Source organism: Falco punctatus, assembly GCF_963210335.1.
Source record: "Falco punctatus genome assembly, chromosome: 11".
Taxonomy (NCBI): domain Eukaryota; kingdom Metazoa; phylum Chordata; class Aves; order Falconiformes; family Falconidae; genus Falco; species Falco punctatus.
The window spans coordinates 27470651-27496405 of NC_137591.1; the positions used below are offsets into that span (position 1 = coordinate 27470651).

General features: G+C 38.2%; 1 protein-coding gene across 2 annotated transcripts in view; it reads left to right on the plus strand.

Annotated features, from left to right (window-relative positions):
• KIFAP3 (kinesin associated protein 3) overlaps window positions 1-25755 on the plus strand; it is a 71148-nt gene that overhangs the window by 20404 nt on the left and 24989 nt on the right. For both annotated transcript variants that reach the window (XM_080407370.1, XM_080407371.1), the window contains exons 11-17: window positions 8258-8358; window positions 12772-12880; window positions 14143-14255; window positions 15144-15309; window positions 15518-15643; window positions 16051-16149; window positions 17576-17661. In XM_080407370.1, the coding sequence (XP_080263496.1) occupies window positions 8258-8358; window positions 12772-12880; window positions 14143-14255; window positions 15144-15309; window positions 15518-15643; window positions 16051-16149; window positions 17576-17661 (800 nt within the window). The remainder of the gene's footprint in view (window positions 1-8257; window positions 8359-12771; window positions 12881-14142; window positions 14256-15143; window positions 15310-15517; window positions 15644-16050; window positions 16150-17575; window positions 17662-25755) is intronic.

Here is a 25755-nt window from a genome sequence, read left to right on the forward strand (position 1 = left end):
CAAACAAACAAATGAAAAACCACTACCAAAAGAAATGCAAAACAAAACCATCTCTTAACATTGAACGTCTAAATCTTTGTTAGAAGTGCAAATAAACCTAGCATGTCTAACTCACTTGAGGAGAGTATTGGGTGCACAATGTGTCTTAGAACCCAGCACCTTATTTAGATACCTTAATTATGGATTAGACAGCAGACTTTAGAGTAAAATGGATTTTTGAAGTTGAGAAATACAGAACTCTTAAGTATAGAGAGGTCAGTGTCGCTAATACTGTGTTTGAAGCAGAAACAGAATCCCACCTAACTTTAAGTTAAAAGCCTTCACCATATTCCTGCTTTGTGCTGTTGGCAAATTGTATTGAATTATCAGGAAAGTATAACTGAAATTCATAACGTCATTTCTGTATAAGCTTGCAAGTTTTTGAAGTCTGTCTTCTAAGATTTTTCTGACTCCTCTAACACTGTCCAGAGTTGGAAATGGTGTTTTCCCATTTTGTAGCTGTTACCGGTGGATCCTTGCTAATCTGAACACTCAGCCTTTGACTGTTCAGGTGAGTGAAAGCTCATTGCTGTGGTGTGCTGCTCACAAGTGCACATGTGTATTTAGCTGTGTTAGTAGCTTTTTTTTAATGAAGAGCATAACTCTGGTGTAACACAAGAAACTAACTTCATGAGTGTTGACTGAAAATAGTAATGCTTACGGCAGCAGCAAGGACGGGCGTGGAGAGATGGTAGTAATCTAAAGACAAGGGAGTGAAGTTGTTGGAAATTCACTGAAACAATGAATGGGAATGATACCCTGAGCCAGTATTTCTACTGTGAAGCTTACAATATGTGACTGCATAATTAATTGAATTATTCTAATTGTTTCTTTGCATATTGCAAGAGCAAATTAATACTTAACAGTAAAAAGTAAATCTAGTCTTCCACATGAACTGTTGACATCTGAAAGCTTTACTGGGCATAATTTGAATGCCTAAAGCATGACAGAACAGAAACAACCAGCTCTAGTTCCTTGGAAAACCTCCATAAAGAAGGGGTGGGGCACTTCTGCTAGTCTTCCTAATCTATGGTAAAATCTTCAGGAAGCCTGTGTGAGGGCCGAGGTAGAAGAGAGAGGAGCACCTTTTCCAGAGCCTTTGTGAAGCCTGCAGGCAGAGGGATGGTCTCAAAGAATCATGTGGAACAATTTCGCAGATGTGGTAGTCCCATAGATCCTGAGGCTTTTACAAGTTTGGATGTAAGGGAGGAGGTTACAGTCCACTTTCTCTTTTGGAAATGTGGAAACTTCTGAACTCAAAAGTTTCTGCTGTTTATCTAAGAGTTTCTCAGATGATCTTCTCCAGTGTAGGAAACCGACTGCACATTCCCCATGTCTGCAGTTGCTGAGGTGAGAATCCTTTGTCAGCTGATAGTTTTATCTTCAGACTCTTAGAGCTGACAGGGGAAGAGATGTGCTAACTTAAAGTGCTATAGTGACTACAGTGTTGGTAAATCTCTATACAATCCATTTCAGTTTCTTTGCTCTCTGACATACAAATGCTTTGCAGGATGAATTTTAATTTTACATATTTGAGTAGTCTCATTGTGTAAAGCACGACTTCCATTGTGAGGCAGGGGCCTTAAATGTTATTTTTATTCTTTTTGGAAAAGCTGTCAGATCTGTGAGAAACTTGTAGATCATCAGCAAATGGCCTTTGAAATGACAAAATTGTAGTGTTTTCACGATGAGAACAAAACAATTGAGTTGATTACCTTTTTTTCAAGACTTTGCCTGTAAGAGTATGCTGGTGCTTGTGCAGGAACAGTATCTGCTGAATCATGTGGAGCTTAACTCCTGTTATCTGGAAGACTCAAAAGCTCAACCAGTATTTAACTCCACTTTTTGGACTTAGTAGATTTGAACCTCAGCTTTATACTTCAGCAACTTTGAAACACGAGTAAAACCAGTTTCCATTTCTATGTGGTGGATCATGCCTTTCTCAGAGTGAAAGATAGAACCCTGCTTGTTTGTTGGTTTGGGGTTTTTTTAACACCTTTGAGGAGGAGCATTTTGAAATACAGCTGCACCATCTATTCAGAACTGAGGCTGCTCTGCTGTGGAGTTGTGCATCTGCAGAGCCAGGAGCATGGAAGACCTCCACCTATTTCCATTCCCACTGAATTCCAAACAAGAAAATTGGGAGAGTTTTTTTTAGAGCAGAGAAGTCTGAGTATTTTCTAGTAATTGTAATCGGAGCAGTTAATGTAGTTTAATGAAATATAGTGCAGATGTGGCAAAAATTATGGATGCCCTATAAATTTCCATTTAACTGTACAGCATTTAATCTATGTAGCTTGGTGGAGACTTCTAAAGGAACAGCTTTGCATGGAATTTTTTCCACCTACTTTGGAAGTGTGTGTTTTCTTAGTTTGATTCAAACTAAGAACCACCTCTTAATTTCCAGTTTCTTTTAATAATGGTAGTTAATTCTTTTTCTGTTTCTTGCTTTCTTCCTTGGTTGTAGCCTGACCCAAAATGTGTTTCTGTTGTGGAGAAAATAGAAGTAGTTTTATCTTCTTCCTTCAGAGTTAATCCTGTTGCCTCCTGTTTTCTCTCTGATCTGAACTTCTAATTGATTTATCTCTGGTTTGTGCAGTATATGGGTTATTACAACCAATCTGCTGCCAATTTCTTTGTGAATTCACATGAGTTCAAGTGTGATTGGTTGTAGGACATCCTAAATAACAAAAATGGTGGGTGGCTTTTTTTTTCTGTAGGAAGATCAAACCTCAAAAAAAGGACATAACTAAATTTAGTAGTATGTTTCTACCCAGTGGCTATGCTTTGTTGTCTTTTATGAGTAGCAGTACTGCAGTGAGGTGTTTACTGTATATTTTTCAGTCAGTATTGCATAGAGTTCCAGGCAAAGAAGTTGAGCCTGGGGCTCCAGATGTGCAACTTCATTGTTGTCTATAGCTGTAACATTAAATAACCTAAATAAGTGATTTATTAATCCTTTGGATTCATTACTAATTCCTTCTTTGTTTCCTAAAAAAAAATAATTGTATCCATGTTTCAGATATGGCATGTACTAAACAACCCGAAAAAAACCCCACCACTCCAGCCATGGCAAAATCAGGGGTTTAAGTTAGGCTTACACTATGAAGCCAGTTTCAAATAGCATAAAGGTGGCACAAGAGGGGTTATTAGCATGTAATTAATATCGTAATGTATTATTTACAATACCTAGTCTCCTTGAGTATGAGCAGATCTGAAAATTCTTTCAGGTTCTCTTGATAAAACAATCTGATATATCCAATATGATTTATATTTACATATGTAAATCAAACCAATATGTGTCTGAACTGCACATGGAGTAACTTAGTCCAACTGTTTCAGAGCTGGTTGCAAGGAATAATATGGGATAGAGGTAAGCAGAGATACTTTTGTATTAGTTTTTTTCCTAAGATCGCTGCTGATGATACATGTGAATACATTCTTGATTTCAGTTTTTTTCTGACAGCAGTGTGAGACAGTATATAGATCTGATAGTGAGAATGTGACCTTCTTATTCATCTAGTTTTCTTACTTCCCTAATTCTGCAGGAGATTTGACTTGAGAGTATCAGAGTTTGAAACTGAAATAAAGATTTGCTCTGCCATTTTAATGAGTATTTACCTTTGTGTTCTGGTTTTGATTTAGTGTAGTTACTGTTTTGCACGTGAGTTGGAATGGATATATTTCATATATATGAAGACATTGATGATTCCATTAGAAATGATGGCTACTTGAATTACTCGTAGGGCTACATTTGAATAATTTAGTCCATAATTTATATTTTCATTTTTACTTTAGCATTTGAAAGCTGAATGATGCTGCTGCAATGCAGACTGGCATTTTAGTTTTACAGCTTTAGTGTTTGTCTTTTGTTATCATGGAGCTAATGGGGTTAGTGGGGTTTTTGGTTTTGTTTTTGTTTTTTTTTTCATTTTAAGCTCACACACTCAACCAAAATGTAAGACCTGATCTTGTGATCAAGAAATTGTATTTTTTTTCTTTAGCTTCTGCTACTAGTATCATTTAGATCTTTAACCTTAGTAAGAACTAAATGTGGAATTCAGGTTTGGTCCACAGAACTGGCACATGGCTTCTTATTAATGTTCAAAGGCTAAAAATCTGAAGCCATTTTGAACTCAGAACCCATCATGTATTTATTTCCCTCTCTAATTTGCAGAAAACTAGTTGTGAAAACAGCCCGGGGGACCTGATATTTTTCCATCCCAGCTGCTCCAGCTGAACTACAGCTGCAAAAAAAATCTAAGTATTGTTTCTATAAACTGTTGAGTGTATTTTATAACACAATAATTCCCACAAAATCAGTAACTGCAGTTAATGACTGGTTTGTTAAGGCATTAACTGCACTCAGCTGGGAATGACCAATTTCTCTGGAATGGCTGTATAAGAACTAAGAATAATTCAGTAACACTTTCAAATAATTATTTGGTTAATTAATGGTAAATTCTTGTGGAAATCCTATCAAAGTACTCATGACCCCCACATTTAATATCCAATGAGTTCATTATGATTCATGTTTTAGTGCCATAAATACCAGAAGAATCCATAATGACTAGGCCATTATTTTCCAGGGCTGCCCTTACTGCTTTAGGCCATTTGGCTATTCCACCTTCAGTCATAAAAAGCTTGATGCTCAAAACTACCAGCATTTGTAGGCCACAACTTTCTGGCACACCACCAAAACTTTGGTGATTTTTATGAACACGTTTGCCAGAGATCTGGGGGTTTGGGTTTTTCTTCTTTTCTTTCTCTTGCTTTTCTAGTTAGGGGAATGAATTGATGCCTACTGTACCAAGTCAAAAGGAAGTCTTCCTTGCAGTGTCTGCTTTTTGTGTGTGGCCTTCAGTAGTGGTCAAAAATAGCAGAAAAGGTATCACTTCCATGCTTTGGAAAGCTGTTCTCAAGCCAGATACTAGGCAGGGTTTTGAATGTGTACAGCCAAGTCTTTAAACTGTGATAGACTTAGGGCTTTATTCATTAGCATTCAGATGAATATAAATTTATTTTTTTTTTAAAAGTAGGCAGTAAGCTTGGTACTGGCATATTGAAGTAATAGTCGTTAGCTCGCAGTTTATATTTTTGGAAGTGAAGGCTCTATGTAAAAGGGTGGCACTTGGCTTGGTGGGTTTTTCAAAAAGTCTGTTGCTTGTTGCCCTTTTATACAATCTTCATCCTGCAAGATGATGCTTAGTGTTTAAAATGCTGTAGATGTTGAATCTGTTCTCTTCCTAATCCTCAATAAACTAGTTACGCATGGTTTCCAGTGCGCTTTCAATAGGCTGTATGCTTCCTAATTGAGCACAAGATTAACAATCACATTAAATCATGTTAGTTGTGCTTAGAAACAATCACGTCCTCTTCATTTTCCTGAAGTTTTTGATTTTCTGGATCATGGTTGCCACTGGTTTGTGTAAGAACAAACAAATCAGGAGGTTCTGCTTTTTCTCCGCCAAAGTGTTTCCCCAGGGAAAGTGGGACAGTGAAACTTCCAGACATCAGCCTGAAATTTGTTCCTTTCTGGGAAATTAAAATGAAATTAAACTTAAAATGCATACACCATTAAATACTAAAAAGCGGGTTTATTTGCACACTGTTTTCTATTGGCTTTAGTTCTTTAGTTATTTTCATCTTCAAGTTAGAATTCAGAGTTTTTTTCTGTTTACTCACAGTTGAAAAATGCTTCCTTGCTAAGCCTGTGCAAGAGGTGCCTGTGACCTCCATGCTCTAAACCCTTTTCTGTTCCTTCTCTCTGTTGGCAGTAGGACAGGGGAATTCAGGGAAGATGGGCCAGTTGACTGCACAGAAGGAATTTAAATTCAACTCTTCTTCTTGAAACTACAACTATCTTCTTGTTTTGTGTGTCATGAAACCTGCCTTATGGAACATACCTCAGGAGAATGATTTGCCAGTCATTAAAACTCAACTCTTAATTTAAGAGTTAATTCGGATAAAATAAATTGTTTTGATTTCTATGTGTATTCTTCACACTTTAGGTTAAGTATCTGGGTATTCTTGATTATTTTTGGTAGTTTAGAAACCAAGCCAGTGCTGTCATTCAGCATTGATAACCCAAAGTGGTGTTCAGGCATCAGAAAGGTTATTGTGACAGTCTGGACCTTTGAGAAAAAGGATGAGAATACTATGCAAAGAGTTTGTTTTCAAAAAAACCAGAAGGCCTGTGCTGCTATAGTAGGCTATTTTACTTGAAAATAAGCTACCAGTATTGCCAAATACCAGGAAACTGCTGTTGCTACCAAGTGTTAAGACTGTATCTTAGCTGGCGCTTTATCTTAGCGCAAATGTAGCTTGCAAAAACGCAGAGGAAAAAACTCCATGAAGGACAGAGGTTAAACAGTTACAAAGGAGCATCGTTCTTGTTGACTGCCTGCCAGTGCATACCTGCTGAAAGTCTGGTCCAACTTCACCCTACCTATTGCTGTTTTGGGAAGCCAACTTTCCTCCATTTTATACTTGTTTCTCTTTTACCTTACAGTGTTTCCTGCATCATCCAGCAAAGTGTGACTGTAATTTGAGTCTTAAATTTGAGTCTTGATGTTTTGAGTTTTAAATAGAGGCATGGAAAGAAGTGTTAAGAGCAGTGTAAACAGTGCTTTTTTTCCTAACCCCATGAAATTTGAAGGCATAATTTTCTCTTTACATTTTTATATTTACTTGGGAGAAGCCTTTAGGTACATTTATGGGAAGGTTTTCTCATGCAGTCATTGGATTTACAATGTCACTGCAAGTGAATAGGTAGGTAAAATGACCAGTCACAAGAGAAGCAGAAAAGATAACAAACGCTTCATTTGTGTTTGCTTAAAACAGAGTGTATATGTGCTAGCAACTATAGTACTGTCTGTACTTTAATTAAAAGAATAGCCAGAGTAGCCTTCAGATTTGGGCATTATCCTTTCTCCCGCTGTTAAGTGCATGGAACATTGTGATACAAGTCCTGATTTTTTCAAACAGGTAAGAATCCAGAAGGATCTGAAAGATCAACTATGTGTTTGAGATTGGCACGGGAAAGAGTACTTCACTGTTGGATGGCAACTGCCAGAAGGGTTTCATGGGTCTTTAGTAATTCAGCTTTGAAAAAAGGCACAAATGTTCATTGTCAGGATAAAGGCATCATGTCCTTGCTGCTTAAAGGAAATTCCTGTGCCCAATGATGTATGCAGAAGAAAAATCTTAACTGTGTTGATTGCTGTTTGAGGTCTTGATGCCTTGCCAAAGTGTTAAACAGGTATTTTCTAACTTAGCTTAAATAGAAATGGGAGGTAGGGTATTTCTGATCAGTTGTATAAGAACTGTGGCTAAATTTTGAGTTAGTGACCTTATTAAATCCTGATCTAAGTAATATAAATGTTCAGATGAATGTTTTATAACCATTATCCTGCTAATGGAGGGCTAGAGGAGAGCTCAGGAGAACGTTCAGTCCAGATTTCGGCAGTGAGTCAGGATCAAATTTGTCTGTTCTTAAACATTCGTACATTTATCTAAGTTGGTTTTATAGAATCTTTGCGTTAAATACTTCACAACCTACTTGCATTAACTGTTTCAATTTTTCTTGAAAATCTTTTTCTCTTTGGTAAGTATTAATGTGAAAATATACTAATGTTGTCTTTGAAATGTGTGAAATGCAAAAAGGCACCCACAAGATAATCTTATCGTTTAGGATAATAAAACAGTCGGTATGTGACTGACTTGAAAAGCACTGGATTCCTTCTGTAACACTTTTAGTGGTAATTCTGATTTTTCTCTCTGGCATTGTTATATTCTTTTATCATTTCACTTTGAGACAAACTTGTTGTTTCAACAGGAATATCCACAGCTAAATCAGCATTACATTTGATGTTTAATTTCCTAGCTGGAAACTGATGAGGGCTTTTTCTGGATGGTCTGTCGTTATTAAGTGTTCCTTTCACAAAATACATTCCTTGTGATGTGAGGTTAAGGAAGTGTTTTGAGGTGCTGGGCAGAGGGACAGTAGTTAGCATTGCCTTGCTCCCTCTTTGCACAAATACATGGTTCATTTGGATACACGAGGCATAACCCTTTTGTTAACGTTGTATTTCTGATTTAAATTTTTCCTCTGCTTAGCCAGAATTTTTGTGCTTTTCGTTTTCCCCTTTTAAGTGTTCACAACACCTAAAAAAACCAGGCTTCTACTAATATGGATTGTGGGGTTTTTTTCTCGTAGCAAATGAAAACTACAAACAAGTAGCGATGTGTATTCTGTATCACATAAGCATGGACGATCGCTTTAAATCAATGTTTGCATACACAGACTGCATCCCACAGGTATGTGCTTTTGTATAAGATGAGGTGGCAAGATGCATGTTTCCCTGTGCAGGGCTTATCCTCACGCATAGCAGAGCTCGCACTGACACCCACAGGTGACAATGGGAACAGCCACGATGCTGCTGAGTCGGTGGCGAACCGCTGCCGCAGTCGGACTGTTCTTGCTGTCCCCAGAAAAAGGATAAGTGACTTATTCTCTGTCAGTGCTACTCACAGTGGAGCTGCATCAGTGAATTGGTAAAAATACAGGTGACCTGATGAATTTCTGCAGAAGATCGGGAATGCTTGAAAGAGACTAAAGCTTGTGCACAGCAAGTCCTTGGGGAACCTTGTGGAAAGTATTTCCTTTACAGTTTTAGAAGGCATTCTTTGCTGATCCCATTGGGTATCAAAATTTCAACGTCTCCAGTATTACAGGATATGAACTGGAAACCAGCCAAGCAGTGTTCTGTTGCTACATGACAATTCTTTTTCCAACTGCAGGCATGTACAACAGGGGAGACTGGGGAAGGCTCTTCACCGATCTTTCAGGCTACAGTTTGTTGCATACCAGTTTGTCTCCAATCATAGTCTTTGATCCAAGCACAGAGACAATTATCATGCAGTTTTAGGTTTTGTGTGTGTGTTGTTTGTGTGTTTTGTTGGAGGTGGTTTGGGGTTTTTTTTTGTTTTGTTTTTTGGTTGGGTTTTCTTTTTTTAACTAGTACCAAATCCTCTCTTGCTGATCTCTTTCTCAGTCCTGATGAGGCTGGAGTTGAGAAAGCCTGTGTTGCATAAGTGTAAAAGCTCACCGGTAGCTTTTTCAGAATTGCACCATGGTATTTTCTTTCCTGCCAAAAATGTTTTTAGCATCAAATGCATCCAGAATGGGAAGTTGCCATGGAAAGTTTTCAGAATGTCATTATCTCATGACAGAAATGGTGATGTTTTTCCAAATACAGGAAGATTTTGGAGAAAGGAGATGGGAGAACTGGTGGGAATAACTAGTATATGTTACAAAATGGTCTTATAAACACCCTGCTTACTGCTTTTTTTGCAAGAAGCAATTATATGTTAAGGCATTTGCATGATATAAGGGACCTGCTTTGTTCTGAGAAGTTACCAGCCAGACCAGAATTCATGCACTGTGTTTCAGGGCTTGCGTATAACGTGCTTTCGGAGAATCTTGGCATGTTTGGTTTTTTTTAGATCCCCAGTGCCAAATGTAAAGAGCTGTGGAAACTTCAGTGATATAATGTGAGCTTTGGTGAATGTCACTGTTCTGATAGGCAGTGACTGCTCTTCCCAGTGCTTACAGAGCTGTATCCAAAGACTAGTGGAGCAGGAAATAAGTCCACTGCCTTGATTGGACTTTGGCCAAAACTACAAATTTTGAGGGATACCTATGGCTATTGATGCTCCAGTAGTCAATGGAATTACTCACAGATCACATCTGCTGACTGGTCAAAAAGGACAAGCTGGACGACCGGAGCTTAAATTTTATTAATGAGTGTTCAAAATCAGGACAATCAAGGAAGACAGAGACGGCAGAAAACATGGGGAAATTGATGAGGCCGCAGGAGAAGAAAATGACCTTTTTTAAAAGCACTCGCTGCCATCTGATTTTACCCTGGATAGCCAAATTCTCTTTGCAGTGGCAGTAGGCGCCCTTCTGTGGTCTGCATCCAAACTGGCAAATACTCAATAATGAATGTCTAGCTGTCGTAGAAAGTGATTGGAAAAATCAGTCCCCTGTTTTCAAACACTTTGCCTGTTCAAAGTGACAAGGGCTTGCGCGTGCTGTCCCAGGTAAACATCCTTGTGGATTGCAGGAGTTAGTGGGTGCTATTCTAGTAACAGTTAAAAGTGAGTATTAACAGTTCATTCTTGTTTAGACCTCAGCAATGCGTGTTTTGTTTAAATAGGTGCAAATGCCATCCAGATGCTTATAAAAGCCTTTATTGGTAATAACCTGGCCAATCAAAGGGCATGGTTAGGCAGTGATGTCATGGTGATATTTAATATTTTACCGCAGAGCAGTGTGCAAGGTTCTCTGCAGCTACCCACATGTTTTCCACCACAGTTGTCCTGTTTGGCCCCTCTTTGATCTATAAGCTTCTTTTCAGCTTAATGCTGGTAAACGTCCTCTCTTGACAGCACCCTTTGCTCCTGTCCGCCATTATCTGCTGAAGTTCAGAAACCAGAGCATCACTTCAAACAGCAGAGTTAGGGAGTAGCCGGTCAGGAGAGATTCCTGAGGCATGCAGTTCTGGCATAATCATTCAAAGATGTTTGAGCTGGGCTTGGGGAGGGGGTTGGACAGAGGTGTATGTGAACAGAGAGCTGTGGGGGTTGGCCTCTGGTCACTGGTAAATAAGTGAAGGCAGGTGCCAGAGAGTCTAGACACAGTGATTTCAGTCCTGGTCTGTGGTATCTGATACTCAATATGGGACTTGTCTGATTGAACACTACTGCCTCTTCATTGCACATGCTGCAGTCTTTTTACTGCCTTCCTGTTAAATCAGTAAAAGATGACAATGGACATAGTAAAAGCAGAACAAATTTAATTTTAATATTTCCTATTTGGCAGCAATTACTCTTCCTTTTGAAGTGGCACAAGAAGCAATCAAATTAAATGAAGACATAATGGGAAACATGGAGCTCGTACGAAACTATTACTTTAAAATTTGAACGGCTTTAATTGAAACTGGATATATTTTTTCTTTTTATAGAGAAGTAGTTCAGTAATTAACAGTGTAATCCCATCTTGTTAAACATCTAATTTCCACAGATTTTGTATTGTGTAAGTAATGAGAATGTTTCCCTTCAAATTATTCGAAGGGTTTTAAAAATCTGTTTTTAAAGCTTTTGTAACAGAAGAGTTGCAGGGGGTGATTTTTGAATGCTTGGGTTTACTTGTTAAGTGGCAACTTTCTTCTCTGGTTAATTCACTCTTACGTGACTGTCAGGCTTACGGATTTAATAAACTAGGGATTTTATAAGTTCTTAAAACAACCTACAGAAATCTGATTCTGCCTTTTTAAAAAAGGGAGGAAGAAATCAATGATAGCTTTTAAATGAGTACATTAAAGTCCCAGAAAGAGATAACTGTGGTGTTACTTTTTTATTATTATTTTATTTCAGTCCATTTGAAACAACTGCTATCTTATAGTAAACTCATAAAATTGCTGTAGTAAAAGGCTTTGGAGTGAAATTCCTGCAATCTTATTGTTCCTTTTTTTCCCCCTCTCTAGGGTTGTTCACTACTTGCTCTAGTTTTTAGTGCATTAAAAACTGTCTTTCCACCAGGGGGCAAGCACACAAATATTTAACTGTCAGTAGTTGCTTTCTTTTCCCCCCATGTCTTTGACACAAACTGAGCTACACTTTTTTTTTTTTGTACCTTATGTCCTGCTTATCTTTAAGTTCAGTTGTTTCTGCTTCCAGTAATCTGAGTCTTGTCATCACGCTGCTTTGCATTATAATCTTGACGTGTCTTGTGAACTGAGCAGGTTTTAGGAGCAAATAGGGCGATGTCCTGCAGCCCCTCAATGAGGTAGTCATGCCATGCAACTTGTCTGCCATGGTTGGAAACAGAAAAAGAAACACATGTATTTGTCATCTTCCTATATTCAATATGCCATTTCAAAAAATGTTCATACTGAGCAAAAAGAGGCTAGATAGATAGCCTGTGATGTAATGGACCATATAGGTGCCAGGTGTATAAAATGATGTCAGTCCATAGACTGTCTGCCTAAGGAATCATCTGGCAACTCACTGACACTTACTGAACAGTTGGAACAGGATTATAGGCAATTGTCTACTTATGTTAACCCAGGTGGTTCTGTCCAATTACCAAAGAATAGGGCTACTATTGAAAAATCTTGGTATATGGCAGTGTTCAGATCTAGCAGGGGAAGCTGCAAAGATAAAGCACATTGCTGCAGATACAGCTAGTTTACCTATGAATGGAGTAATTGCGAAGCAAAATAGTAGCAGAATTATTCTGCAAATAAGTATCTGTTTAGAGTCTAATTTTATTAAATGACCAGGTATTAATCTGACTTTCTGTGGAACTAAGTTGTGGAGTTTTTTTCCTATGTTGAGTCTACCAAAGCTTTTGCAGCAAATTTATTTATTTGTAACTTTAAAAAAAACCCAATAAAAATAAAAAATACAGTGGTAGCAATAAAATGTGACTAACCCAAGTTAATTTAAGGTGATGAGTTACTGCCATTTTTGGCACTTTATAAGCATTGTTATCCCCAAATAATGGAACGGTATATCTTGTGCCCTTGACCTTTATAACTTTACTGTGGAAATGCTGAATATTAATTAAAAAACCCAACAAACTACTGTAGTTGACATCATAACATTGCTTTTCTAACGCTTTGGAAAGATTGATGACTTAAGTGTGCTTGTGTTTCTCGGCAGTTAATGAAGATGCTTTTTGAATGTCCTGATGAGCGAGTTGACCTGGAACTTATTTCTTTCTGTATTAACCTTGCTGCTAACAAAAGAAATGTACAACTTATCTGTGAAGGTAAGTGTTCTGAGATTTTACTGTTTTCTTGGAGATGACAACGCTTTATACACACTTATTATCAATGTGTATGTATTTTTAAAAAATAAAATGCACAGTGTTTGGGTAACTATTACAAACAAATGGCCGTATCCTCACCAAAACTTGTCTTGGTGGCAGGAGTGACATTGAGTAGCCTCACATGCCCACATCTTTCACATGTGCGTGTAGTTCTGTAAAGTGCACTGATGACATTATTGTGGGAAACTATGGCTGTACAGAGAGATCAAGGTTTTGTTCTATCTGATGCCTAAAATCCATCTTCAGCTTATCAGTGTTTCACCTCTCAGTACCAAATTAGAAACACAGTGGTGGTGTTTAGTTGCATCTTTCCAATTTTTTTTTTTAAATGAGCATGTTGGGTTCTAGTGTTTTGTTACGTGGCATAGATGGGTTCTTTACTTCATTCAGTAGCTCTCTAGGTTGCTTTTAAAGTTTCATGATTTTCATACTAAGTTTTAAGCAGAACGTGATTATTCAGTAGCTCTAATTTTCACTTGTGCTAAAAATTTTCATTATGAACTATTGCGGTATATTACTGGACTTTAAAAAGGACAACTGCTATCAATGGATTCTGTGACCAGCAATTCCACTTTAAAATTCTGCATAGCTCTGTAGAAGGGAGAGCAGGGAGATCCAGTTTTATATTAAATGTACAAATGAAATTCAAGCTAGTAGCACTTACTAGGTCGGCAAGGTGACCTTTTAGAAATGTAACAGTGGGACTTGCCTTTTACCATCAAGTACTTCAGATCTGTGTATGTCTGTTATGTGTATTCCCATGTAATGATCTATATGGCTGGTAAATAATGTTTTAAAATCGTAACAATATATTTATTCCATGGACTGGGGAGAGAAATCTCAGAGTTAATACCAGCAGCTGTGCTGCATCTCTGCTAACTGCACTTGATGATAGGATAGTGGTTTGGATCTAGAACTTTTTTTGGTCTAAGAATAAACAACTAAGTACACCTTTAGCATTTAGTTATTTATCTGACTTTTTAAGTGTCCCACTGGTACATATGGACAAAGTGGGTTTTTTGGATAAGCCGTGGAATTTATACAGAGCAGGTCTTTTCTTTTCAACTTAAACTTGGAAGAAGAAATAGTTCCTGTCTATATTCCTCACTTTTCCTTTTAAACCTTTAAAGTTAAAGCTGTCTTTCTGTGTGTGCCTGTTCTCTTCCATTTGGAGGATTTCCTAAGTGTTTGTTTCTTTTCAGGAAACGGTTTGAAAATGCTAATGAAGCGGGCTTTGAAATTTAAGGACCCATTGTTAATGAAGATGATCAGGAATATTTCACAACATGATGGGCCAACTAAAAGCCTGTTTATTGTAAGTACTATCTATTATCTAATGTGACCTCTGATTCTTCCTACTGGAGAAGACTGGCTTTGGAGAGCTGCTGTGTTTTGTCTTTACAAGGTGTCCAGTTTAGGTTTTCTTGGCTGTCATGGTTTGATTTATGTTTGGTTGTATAAGGCTATCTTGGCTGGTAGATCAGGGTTTGGATCCCTCAGTACAGGAAAAACAGATCTTAAGCTGCATCCAGTAAGTCCCTGTTCTAAAATAAACGCACAAAAAAACCCCCCAGCTGCTGGGGTGAACATCATAACAATTAACAGTTATCCTAAATGTCTGCTTTTAGAGCTAGAGGGCAAAATAAAGTGGGGCTTTTTTTCCACTGTGCCAAATGTTTTATATAAGTGGATATTTAAAAATTTTGAATACTCAATATTCAGTTAGCTGCCTTTTCCAAAGAAGGGGGAGCAATACAATGTCCTAATTGTGGAAATTTTAAACATGCTGTTAAAATGAGGATTGAATATCAAAATTGTCTTAAAGCAGTATGGAATTAGTAAGTAGAATCCATGATTTCCCTGTTCATGTTGCTAGAAAATCTTATAGTTATTTCTTAAAATTTTTAGGAAGAGGACTCCATTACTGTCACTGTTCTCTATCTTCTTTCCCTTATTTTCTAACAGCTTTCTCAAACTGTATGTTCAGTAGCTACTTTTGGAACATCTGAACAAATGGTCCACACCTCTTGAAAGTGAAAGGAAGGAGAGGAAGAATGCTGAAATGTTTTCTTGGGTTGTTGTTCAATTGAAATTGAAACTGTTATTAGCTCTCCTTTTGAGAACTAGTTTTGATTTGAGAGTTGTGAGTTCTCCAGAAGCCCAGATTATTCACCTGTAGTGTGTGTTGCTGTATTTTCTTTAGGATTACGTTGGTGATTTAGCAGCTCAAATATCAAATGATGAAGAGGAGGAATTTGTGATTGAATGCCTGGGAACACTTGCAAATTTGACCTTACCAGATCTGGACTGGGAACTTGTGCTGAAAGAGTACAAACTGGTTCCATACCTCAAAGATAAACTTAAACCAGGTCTGTCCAAAGTTTGGTTAGTCTTTCAAAGTAGAGTCTCTTGAAAAACAATTAAGAGTGCTCTTTTAGAGGAGAGTCTGTTTACCTTTGTAATTTGTGATTGTTTGGGGAAACAGAACACTGAAGAACAGAATCATATCTATGGATAAATACAGAACGAGATTAGGAGTTTATAAGAGGTAATACTTTCTGCCTTCTGACTTACCAGGTTCTGCAGAAGACGACCTTGTTTTGGAAGTGGTGATAATGATTGGAACAGTTTCTATGGATGACTCGTGTGCAGCTCTGCTGGCTAAATCTGGAATCATCCCTGCACTCATTGAGCTTCTAAATGGTATATTGCCATGTTTGGCTCTAGGTCTTATTTTTCAGAGGAATTTAGTTGACATCTGTGCTGTAACTGAATGTAGCATTCATTTTCTCTTGCAAGCCAGGGGTAGATGTTTTGTATATGAAAGGAGGAGCAATTACTCTGTCATTGATAGAGAGATACTGACTAGTGGTCTTAATAGATTCAATTTTTCCCACATATCAACAGCTCTTGCTGCAATCTGTAGTCTTTCTACTTGACTGGAGCAGGGAAGAAAACACTAGTTTTGTGTTATCAGGTGAAATCTCATGCATAACACTGAACCGTCTAGCTGACATGTAAAAGCTGCACTTGCTCTAAGCATCAAGAGCTTCTAGTTGTGAGATCTGAAATTGTGGTGTGTGGTTTCTTCTTTTTTTTTTTCCTTGCAGCTCAGCAGGAGGATGATGAGTTTGTCTGCCAGATCATCTATGTATTTTATCAGATGGTCTTCCATCAAGCCACCAGAGATGTCATTATCAAGGAAACCCGTATCTTTTGAAAGATTAAATATCTAGAATTGCAGCACTTAATTTGCCATCACTTATGTTTGGCCTATATTTCTCTTGCATAAACCTTCTGATCTCAGAGGTTTCTTTGTAAATGGTTTATTTCACCTGAAGAAAAAAATCCAAGCAGCCTAGGCTTGTAGATGGACTGCAAGATTAGTAGTTAAGGTTAAGAGTTAGGTTTGCTTTGAAACAGGGAGGGGCATAGGAGGGGGATCACTGGACCAGATGACCCATTAGTTCCTATCCAGTCTGATTTACTGCATGAATTTGTTTTGCAAATCATAGTCCATAAGTAAAACTTACATAGAGTGTAGCCATTGCACTGCACCTTTATATATGTATTGCGTAGCCTGAAGTTATATGCATTAAAATACTTTAATAGCGTTTTTCTTCTTTCGGTCTGGACAACATAAATAATGCCTGCTCTGTATTTTTTGCACACCTAATTGTTCTTTGAATTTTATGTTTCGCATAAGTATCCCATCTTCTTCCCACTGTGGACACTTTGATTTCTGTTCCTGCCTTTCCTCTTTCTCCTTTTTCTGCCTGTCTGTTGATGCCTGAATCTGTTCTTTGCTTTCCCCATGTCATGGATCTGTTAAATTCGAATATTTTTAAGGGTACTTTTAACTCCTATTCAGTCTTTACTACTTATTTTTTCAATCACTGCTGATGTCGAGCTCATTCAGATGATACAAAAACTACGAATAGTGTCACTAGCTGTCTTTATAGGCCTTAACTGAATGTTAAATTTTATTGAAACATAAAGAATAGGTTGAATGGAGCCCTTGTAGAGATAGCAGATTAATGATTGCTTTGCTAATAATACAAAGATTACTTCTTAATGTCCTCTTTCATTTAACCTCTGTGGAATATCTGAGAAGCCATTTGGGATGTTGTTCTCTGCCTCCCGTTGAGACTCCTAGGTGGCTAGCTTTGAAAACCAAAAATAATTTGCATGTCATTTTATATATGTAATGATAAAGCACCAACATGTGAATAATGCTTTTCTGACTCAAAATGAACGAGAGTAGTATTAATGCTATCATTTTCGGAATAGATTATCCTCAATATTTTTGAGGCAGATGCATTGGAAACTTTTTTTTTTAACAGTCTCAAAAGATTAAACCATTTCACAAAATATGTGCCTTTTGGGCTAACACGTTGGGTGCATGGATTTCCTGTAACAGATCAGAATGTTTTTCTCTTTGTAAGGGACATGTAATATTTCAGCAATTTTGAAAAATATTTGAAGGAAGGCTGCTGAACTTAGTATGTGATGAAAAATTCCTGACTATGGTTCGTAATGAAATTTGTAGTTGGAAGAACACAGGGATGTGAAAAAAAAACAAAAAACAAAAAACAACAAACCCAACAGTTTTTGTCCTTAACAGTTTCTTTCCAGAGGCTCCAGCATATCTTATAGACCTGATGCATGATAAAAATGCAGAGATTCGCAAAGTTTGTGATAACACTCTGGATATTATAGCGGTAGGTCTGATATTTTTTGTTTGTTCATCTGTCCTTAAAGAACATCTTTACATGAGATGATTCTAAAATAACTAAGTAAGCAATAACTTGGAAATCAAGAATATTGTTCGTGTGCAACTTTCTAATCGCATAGGTAAAAGGTAAGTTTTCATGGGACAATGACCATCATTAATCTAGGCTATGTAGCAAACTTCCAGAAAATGCATATATGCTTGGCAAATTCATACCCGTTAGTTTTACGCTACAGACACTTTTAAAGAGTGCTTTTATACTTAAATAAATTAATCATATTACATAAGTATGTCAAGCTTTCATTATTTCTTAGTTCTCCAAACAAATGGCTCTTGTTACCCAGCAGCTTTTTATTCAGCTTTTGTACATTGCCTGATGCCAATATTTGTTTCAAAAAGAAAATGTGGGCAGTGATCCTGAAGCTGGTTGTTTTCTGCTGGGGGAACATTCAGTGTAGCACTGAACTTTTTAATATTGTCTTCAGCTCTTGGATAGGTTTCCTTTAGCTACATGGCTTAGTTTGTCCAACTATACATTGATCACAATAAACTTCTTGGGACAGTTGTTTTGTATTAAACTACTAACTTGGAAAAAAAGAATAAATTATGAAGTGCTGTTGTGTTATCGGTTCTTATAACATGTATAATCTGCTTCTGGGGATCCTTGACTGCAGCAGCATTAGTATTTTCTAGGATGTTCTTCATTGAAGTAAAGACATTGTGAAACTAATTCCACCTAAAAGTTGCTTCTGGCCTTCTGTTGACAAAAAGAAATGTCACCATTTTGTAGTGTCTTAGGAATGTACAGACTGTGCATCCTTTTGGATGTAGAGTAGCTATCATGAAATCCAGTCTTACAGCCAAAGAGAACTTAAAGGCACTGCTCTAGACTCATAGTTGACTCCCTTAATGCTTTTTGTATCATCTGCTTAGTTTCTTCTGTAGTTGAATTAAGGATATTGCAGCTTGCACTCTGAAAGATTTGATATAGTTGACCTAATCTATGCTGCACAATACCATAGTCTGTTTTGGCTTTTTCTGTTATACTCATTAGTAATGTCTTCTAACTTGAAATTAATCTAAGAAAAAGTAAAATGACGTAACACTTTCTGTGTTGGAATTCATTTTATCTGGCTCTGGTTTTGCTTCATGAAGGTATGGAATGACAATTACGCTCCACTAGTTAGTGGCAGAGTTGGTGTTGACATCCATTAAGGGCAAGATTTCAACCAAGATGAGTTTGTACTTACTATTTATGATGGACGTCATGTTCAGCTTACCAAGATCAGCTATTTCCAGGGACATCTCCAGTGAAAACAGTAGATTCTTGTCTTCTGGGTGAGGCCAGGCAATCCAAGTGTTCTTTTATCTTGGGGCCAGTACAGTTTCCAAGTGTCTCAGGTGTTGATTTCTTCATATGGGGGAGCTTTGCAGCATGATATGCAATAGCATCTAGGTACTGAAAAATTTTGGTAGTAATATTATTAAGCAACATATATTTTAAGAATCAAGAAGAATAAACACATTAAGTCATACCTTTATATTCAATATTAACATCTGAAGTAAAACACATTTGGCTTTTTTTTTTCCCTCCAAAGAAGAGGTATTCTTTATGCTAGCTGTGAGTAAATGAGGAGTGCTATGATAATGGATGAGAAGGGCTTCTCGATGTCTTGCAAAAAGCACCGAGCAGGACTTCTACGACCTTGAGGAAGAATGAAGGGAGAAAATTATGTGGTACTGTTCTTACTGGTGGTGGGGGAGAAGATATCAAGCACATACTGAGAGTAGTTTGTGTGGTGGTAAATGACTTTTTTCTTTGGTTGTGGAGCAGTGCCATACTTAGAATGGTGTTCACTGGTAAATTAGGAGAGTTCCCTTTCTGAGAAAACCCATTATCTTGCTGCTGAATTATAAATTGCATAAACCATGACCAACACCATGACCCTGTGGGGGAGCACTATATGCCCTCTTTTCTGGAAGTCTAATCACTAACTGATTCCTTTCTTGACAATGTTGTGAGCTGGTTATGTTTTGTCTCCCAGTACCAAAAATCACAGGCAAAAAAGGCAACAAATTCTGGACGGTGGTGGCAGAAAATATGGAACAGTAAGTTATTAGGACCTCAGATCTCGATAGGTGTTTTGCCATTCAGCTCAGAGGATATGGTAAAGCAGCCTGCAAACACTGAGGTGTTTGGTCGTGTGGCAATTCTACCCAACTGCTGCCTTCTGAGGTGTCTGAACAGACATAGTGTCTAAGGTTGAAACTTCTTATCTGTGCTAAATCCACACAAAGAAAAACTTAAGTTTTCAGTCTTATTGTTCCATACATGCTGACAGGATTAGTTCCTCTGATGATGGAAATCAGAAACTAAATGTTGGAGAATAGAGATTTGAAAGTAATTTCTTCTCAGGGAAACAAATGCTTCTTTCACTCATCAATAAGCTCTATATAGTGTGATTGAAATAACACTGAAGAAAATCAGATGCCTTATAAGCCTTAGGGGAGATATGCTTTCTGTAGTAAAGTAATTGTCACAGAAATTATGGAAATGTTACACTAGTGATGATTTGTTTAATATAGCTTGGCTGTACTCTGCCATTGATGAACTGAAACAGATGTGCTGCTTTAGCGTAGTATGTACTGGGGAGTCTCAGCTTTGCGCTGCTAGAAGCAACATATCCCTTTTGTCAAAAAGAAAGTCTGCGTTGATAATTCAGGAATGCTTCAGTCTCCTGTCATGTGCAGAGTCTTGACACCAAACAGCTAATTTAGTGTACATGTACACCTAAAGCGGGACGGGTCCCGCCTGCAATCAGCAGCTGGTGTAGGAATCCCAAGCAAATAAAGTTCCCTTTTCTTCTGCCTCAGAAGCCTGGACACCTGCCACTCAAAGCTTGTGGAAAGAAATGTCAGCTTGATCAAAATGGCTTTACTCCGTTCACCACAGACAATATTATCAAGAGCTGATGGGGTTTTAATTTCTTGGGTTTCTCATTCTTTTTCTGCTCCTAGGTCAGTCTTATTGCAGTTAAATGATCTTCCTTATTTATTCCAAGGATATATAATTAACCATAACCAGATCCTTGGGCTGTGTAGTCTGAGTCTTCCCCCTCCCCCATTTTCCCCCATTTTCCTATTCAATATTTTTACAGTTTTGAATTCAGGCCTGCTGTACAATCTTGTTTCTCTTATGATCAAGAACAGATTGTTTCCTGCAGAAGTAAAACATCATCTAGATAGCTACGGCGTTGTCCACTTGTTTTAGGAAGGGCCTCATGCCTAAGGTGTTTTTTCAGCTCTCCTTCTTTGCCCCAAGTATTTGTAATGAATGCCAAATATTTGCCTTGTGTGGAAAGCTGTGGTAATGAACGGGCTTGCATCTTTGCATGTTAGCTAAGTGCCGTGACACACATCCTCAGTGTTGGGAATGCTGGAATTTCACGTAAGAAGCAGGAATGTGCTGTGAACCCTCAGCGCTCTGGGGTTTGGGGCCAGCTGTGCAAGATGTTGGCCAGCTCTGTTAGAATCAAGGAAGAGCAGACCATGGGGATTTGGTGTGGGCTTTATTTGAATAGGCAGTGTGCTCTGAAAACAGATAACCTTTGACTCCAGCTTGGTGTCCTCTTTCCGTGAAGGAGTGCTGTAGTCACTCCAGGAAATAAGGTTCTCCCTTCACTTGTCAAGACTTCCCCTTTCTGTGGTGTCTCTTGTTCCCCTGTTATCCTCTTAACAATCATGAATATAGCGAGGTGGGCAGAGAAGAAATGTGGGGCTGCAGGCTCAACTGCTGACATATGTTTTCACTGATCAACTTCTGCATTGTTAAATTAGCAATCAGTCAGCTTTGGTGCTGGTAGCTTAGAGCATGTGCCCAGCAGGAAAGGCTTCACCAGGACTAGAAGAATAACCTTGCTGCAGGCAGCATTAGATAGAGCAGGCATGTCCTGATTGTTTTTTGTCTTCACATAAACCCATCTTGGACAGATTTCCTTCTAGCACTGGTGCTTGGTCTTTGCAGTTGTAGACTAGGAAAGTGAGCCAAACCACTGATCCGTGTTACTTTGATAACAGCTTGCCAGTTCTCCAAAGGGAGGGGGGGAAGTTTCTTTCTTCAGCTACGGACAATATAGGAATTCTGTGGATGGTATGCATTTTAGCACCTGAATTTAGGGGGCGTGAATGTTTACTCTTTGCTCTGCCTTGTCATTAGTTCCATATCACAGGTTCCTGTTGGCTTCCCATCAGAATATATTTAATGATGAACCTGATTGTGAAGAAGTGGCTGTGGGTTGCACAGGTGTAAGTGGTATAGGGGATTTTTCTTTTTTTTTTTTTTTTTTGGCCTGTGAATGAGCCCTTGGGTGGTACTTACTCTAAGGTCTAGGGTAGGTGTCGTAGACACCTGCAAAAGGTGATCCATAACATCTGTTTCTCCTCTTGGTTTATAGAGGCACATAGTTCAAATGACAAGCCTAACTTTTGGATAGCTAGACAAGATAAATCTTTTCTTTCTTAAAAAATGGTTAATTTAACCTTTCCTATAAACTGTATGTTTTAGGGATGGTTAAATAACAAAGAATGTAACATATTATCAAGTACAGCCTTGAACATAATGAGCATTCTACTTACTGTATAGCAGTTCTAGTTTAGTATGAGGAATCACATCAAATGAACCCTATTACAGACCCAATTAAAGGGCAACCACATTAAAGTGAAAAGGAAAATCTGTTTTTCATCAGCTGTGAGAGAACACAAAGCAGATCTGTGTAGCTCTATGTTATCCTATAGTGTGTTAATCAGATACAAGGTGTGACGGAAGCCAGTGACAAAGGGGACCCCTGATAGGGAACAGACATGCTCTGATAATAGGCCAGTTAACGCTTCATAATATTTCAATGGTTCAGTAGTAAACAAAGTTGGAAGTAGAACTTCAAAAAGGATGGCACATTCCTTGCAGAGTCGAACCATACATCTTCTATGACACTTTTGGATTTATGGAAACCGAATGTTAAAAACAGTGATGTCAGGGAGCTCCGGAGAGAATAAAATCAACCTTCAGGATTCCTCCTTTTATGTTTCTGAACATGCAGTACTGGGGGGGGGGGGGGCCGGCAGGGGGTTGAAGAATAGGCACATTTTGTCCACCTTCTTGTTCTCCCACCTACCACTTTTCTAGTAGCCTGACAATTAAAAGGACTGGAGGGCACAAAACTATATTTGCATCTCCATGATGCTTAGTTTTCTGGTTTCATTTTTGCAGGAATTCCTTAGCAAGGAAGGTGTTTTTCATTGCGTTCAAAAAATAAAATAACCCAACCAAAACTAACAGACCCACACAAAATAAAAAAAAAAGTTTTTAATAGCTCAAAATATAATTGCTGGAAGACTTGCTGTGTTTTAGGGAATTGTTTTGCTCTAAACTTCTTTAATTTGGTTTCTTTGTGCCTTTTGGCTCTAGTCCTACATTTACAGCTCTTCTTCCATTCTGGTGTTATTCCATTAATCACTTACCCAGTGGTGTTTCTGCACATTTCTGTGGAAAATCTAGAGAGATATTTCTGATCTAGGAGTACTTAAATGAACTTTTTTGTGCTGAGGTTATATAAATTATTCTAGATTAGTGCAAATCATCCTTTTCTAGGATTGCTGCCAGAATGAAACTCTTGACAAAACTGATCATCTATTTAACTCCGGTGCAGTCACTTCTTTGTCCTTGTTGGTCATTCACAGTGAAATGCAAGGTACAAATATAACAAAATAGCCAAACCTCCTGAAGAGGTAACTTGTGGTTATTTTTTCTTTAAGGAACGTGCAGTTAATGTTCAGTCTTAGCAGCTGTTAATTTGCCATTCTGTTGTTAATCCTGTTTTCCAAAATTGAATGATCAAGGTGAAATACCTGGGTGTATTAAGCCTCTTAATGGGATGGGAAAAGTAGAATACACAGGAATATTCTGCCCTGTTGTCATTCTCTGAAGAAAAAGTCCATTGGGCTCAGAGAATGTTAACTGATTATTTGTTTTTGTAGAAGGATAGAAAAAGTTCATGTCTACTTGTGACAGACATTCAGCATGTTCAGACAGTGGTGTGGAATGAAACAGCCATGTCGGGCAAGTGGGGTTCATTTAGGGTTGTAACTTTGGGAAGATTGTTTTCAATCTGTGTTTATGGTAAACGTGAATTAGGTAATTTAGCTGCTGGCCTTTCTGCTTTTGAGAACTTTTAAAGATAAACAAGGTAATGTGAAAGGGATTCAGCTTTCCCACAGATTAGTTTAGTTTGCTCTGTGTTAAAACTGTTTATTTTCCCCCACTTCTTTGCAATCATGATTTCTGGAGTAGTTTTCTTGAGACTGTAGTACAATTTTTGGCAGTTACAAGGTGTTTCTGTAAAGCTTGTAAGTTGGTCGCAACTGCTGGAGGCTGACATAATAGATAGCCCACCGTTTAGCGCTGGCAGATGCAGTAAAGGAGATGTTTCCAAGATGCTGGTCAAATGTCATCATTGAAAGTCATGCCTTTTTTTTATTAGTCATTTTGTAAATCTTAGTGATGAGCTTGCTTTTTCCAGGGAAGCTCTTGTTTTGCACTGTTATTTCTAGCCTTTCCTTTTAATTGAGTGGAAGCGAGGGAAAAGATCAAGACGCTAAGAAATAGCATGAGATGTTCTTTTCCCAAACATTTCTAAACAGTGTGTGGCATAGGTATGTGTTCGTTGGTTTGGGGTGTCTTGTTTTTTCTTCCTCCCTCCCTAAGGTTGCTGCATTACTATGTGGCTGACAAAAACCTGGAATTTTGCTTGAGGCCACTAGGCACTGAGAATATCTATAGGTCCCACAGATGATACCTGCTCTGTGTATCGAAGTTACGCAGGAGACCAGGTTTTGAGCAGGATTGCTTGTGTGCCAGGATGGTATGGTGGTGAATTAGAAAGGTCTAGTTGAACAGAGGTAGAATTGGAGAAATGTAGAATAATGCCACAGACTGATCAGAACCCCGGACTTGCAGGTACTTGCATGAGTGTCACATCAAAAGGGAGTTTACATTCTGTTTTAAGCTAAGAGAAACAAACTTGCCATTTCTCCAAATAAAACAAAGTTTAAAACCCCACTGCCACAGGATAAGGGTTTGTGGTTGCACAATATGATTCCCCCATGAAGTCTTGGATGCTCTAGATGCTCATTAGCCATGTCAGAGAAGCCTCTGCCAGAATGACAGGGCCAGCTGGTTTTTGTGTTACCGACCAGTCAGAAGGGTGGAAAATGCACAGGGCAGAGAGTGTGTTACCTGTGTCAGGTTAATAGCAGTGAAGACAAGGCAGGTTGAATATTAAAGTCAGTTTAAATGCTGCAGATCCGTCTGTAGGGGTTTCTGAAGCTTAACCTGAACTACTCAGCCCACTTACTCTGTCTTCACTGATCTTTCTTGACCTCTGATTATGGGCAGATCTACTCTTGCACGTCTTGCTGGAGCAGTTTGAGAAATTACCACTTCTGCAGCCAAGGCATTGTCACTAATTGTGTGAACACTCTTCATCCCCTTCAGGGCCAAGTTAAACAGATTTTTAAAACCTTAAACTACTCCAGCTAGATCTCCAAGGGAAGTTTGTCCAGATCATGTGTTAACCAATGTGAGAGTTGAAGTTCAGTTTTTCTCACCTTTGCGGTTAGCTTAGAAGACAACAAAGTGGGACCTGTTCTGCGAGGGTATTTCTTCCCAGAAGTAGAAACACTTTGGTTATGAATGTTACTCTTGTTCATAATCCTCTGATTAAAAAAGTATTAACCATGGTGCATTATTTGTGAATCTTCCCAAATTGATAACATCTGGAGATTTCTGATGTTGAGGAGTTTGCTGTAGTTAGTGTGCCCTATCTTTCCATTAATATTGAGAAACTGACTATTATCCGCAGGTCTGTGCTCCCTCAGTGGTAATCAACAGCCCACGTAGGCTGCTGTGTTTAGAAGAGCCTTCTAAATAGCTGATTGCAGCGATCGTAGGCTGTTGCTTCCTTTTGATGCTCCTTTATATTGAATATCAGATCACTTGAGTACAATTAGGCTGTAATCCAACTGAAAT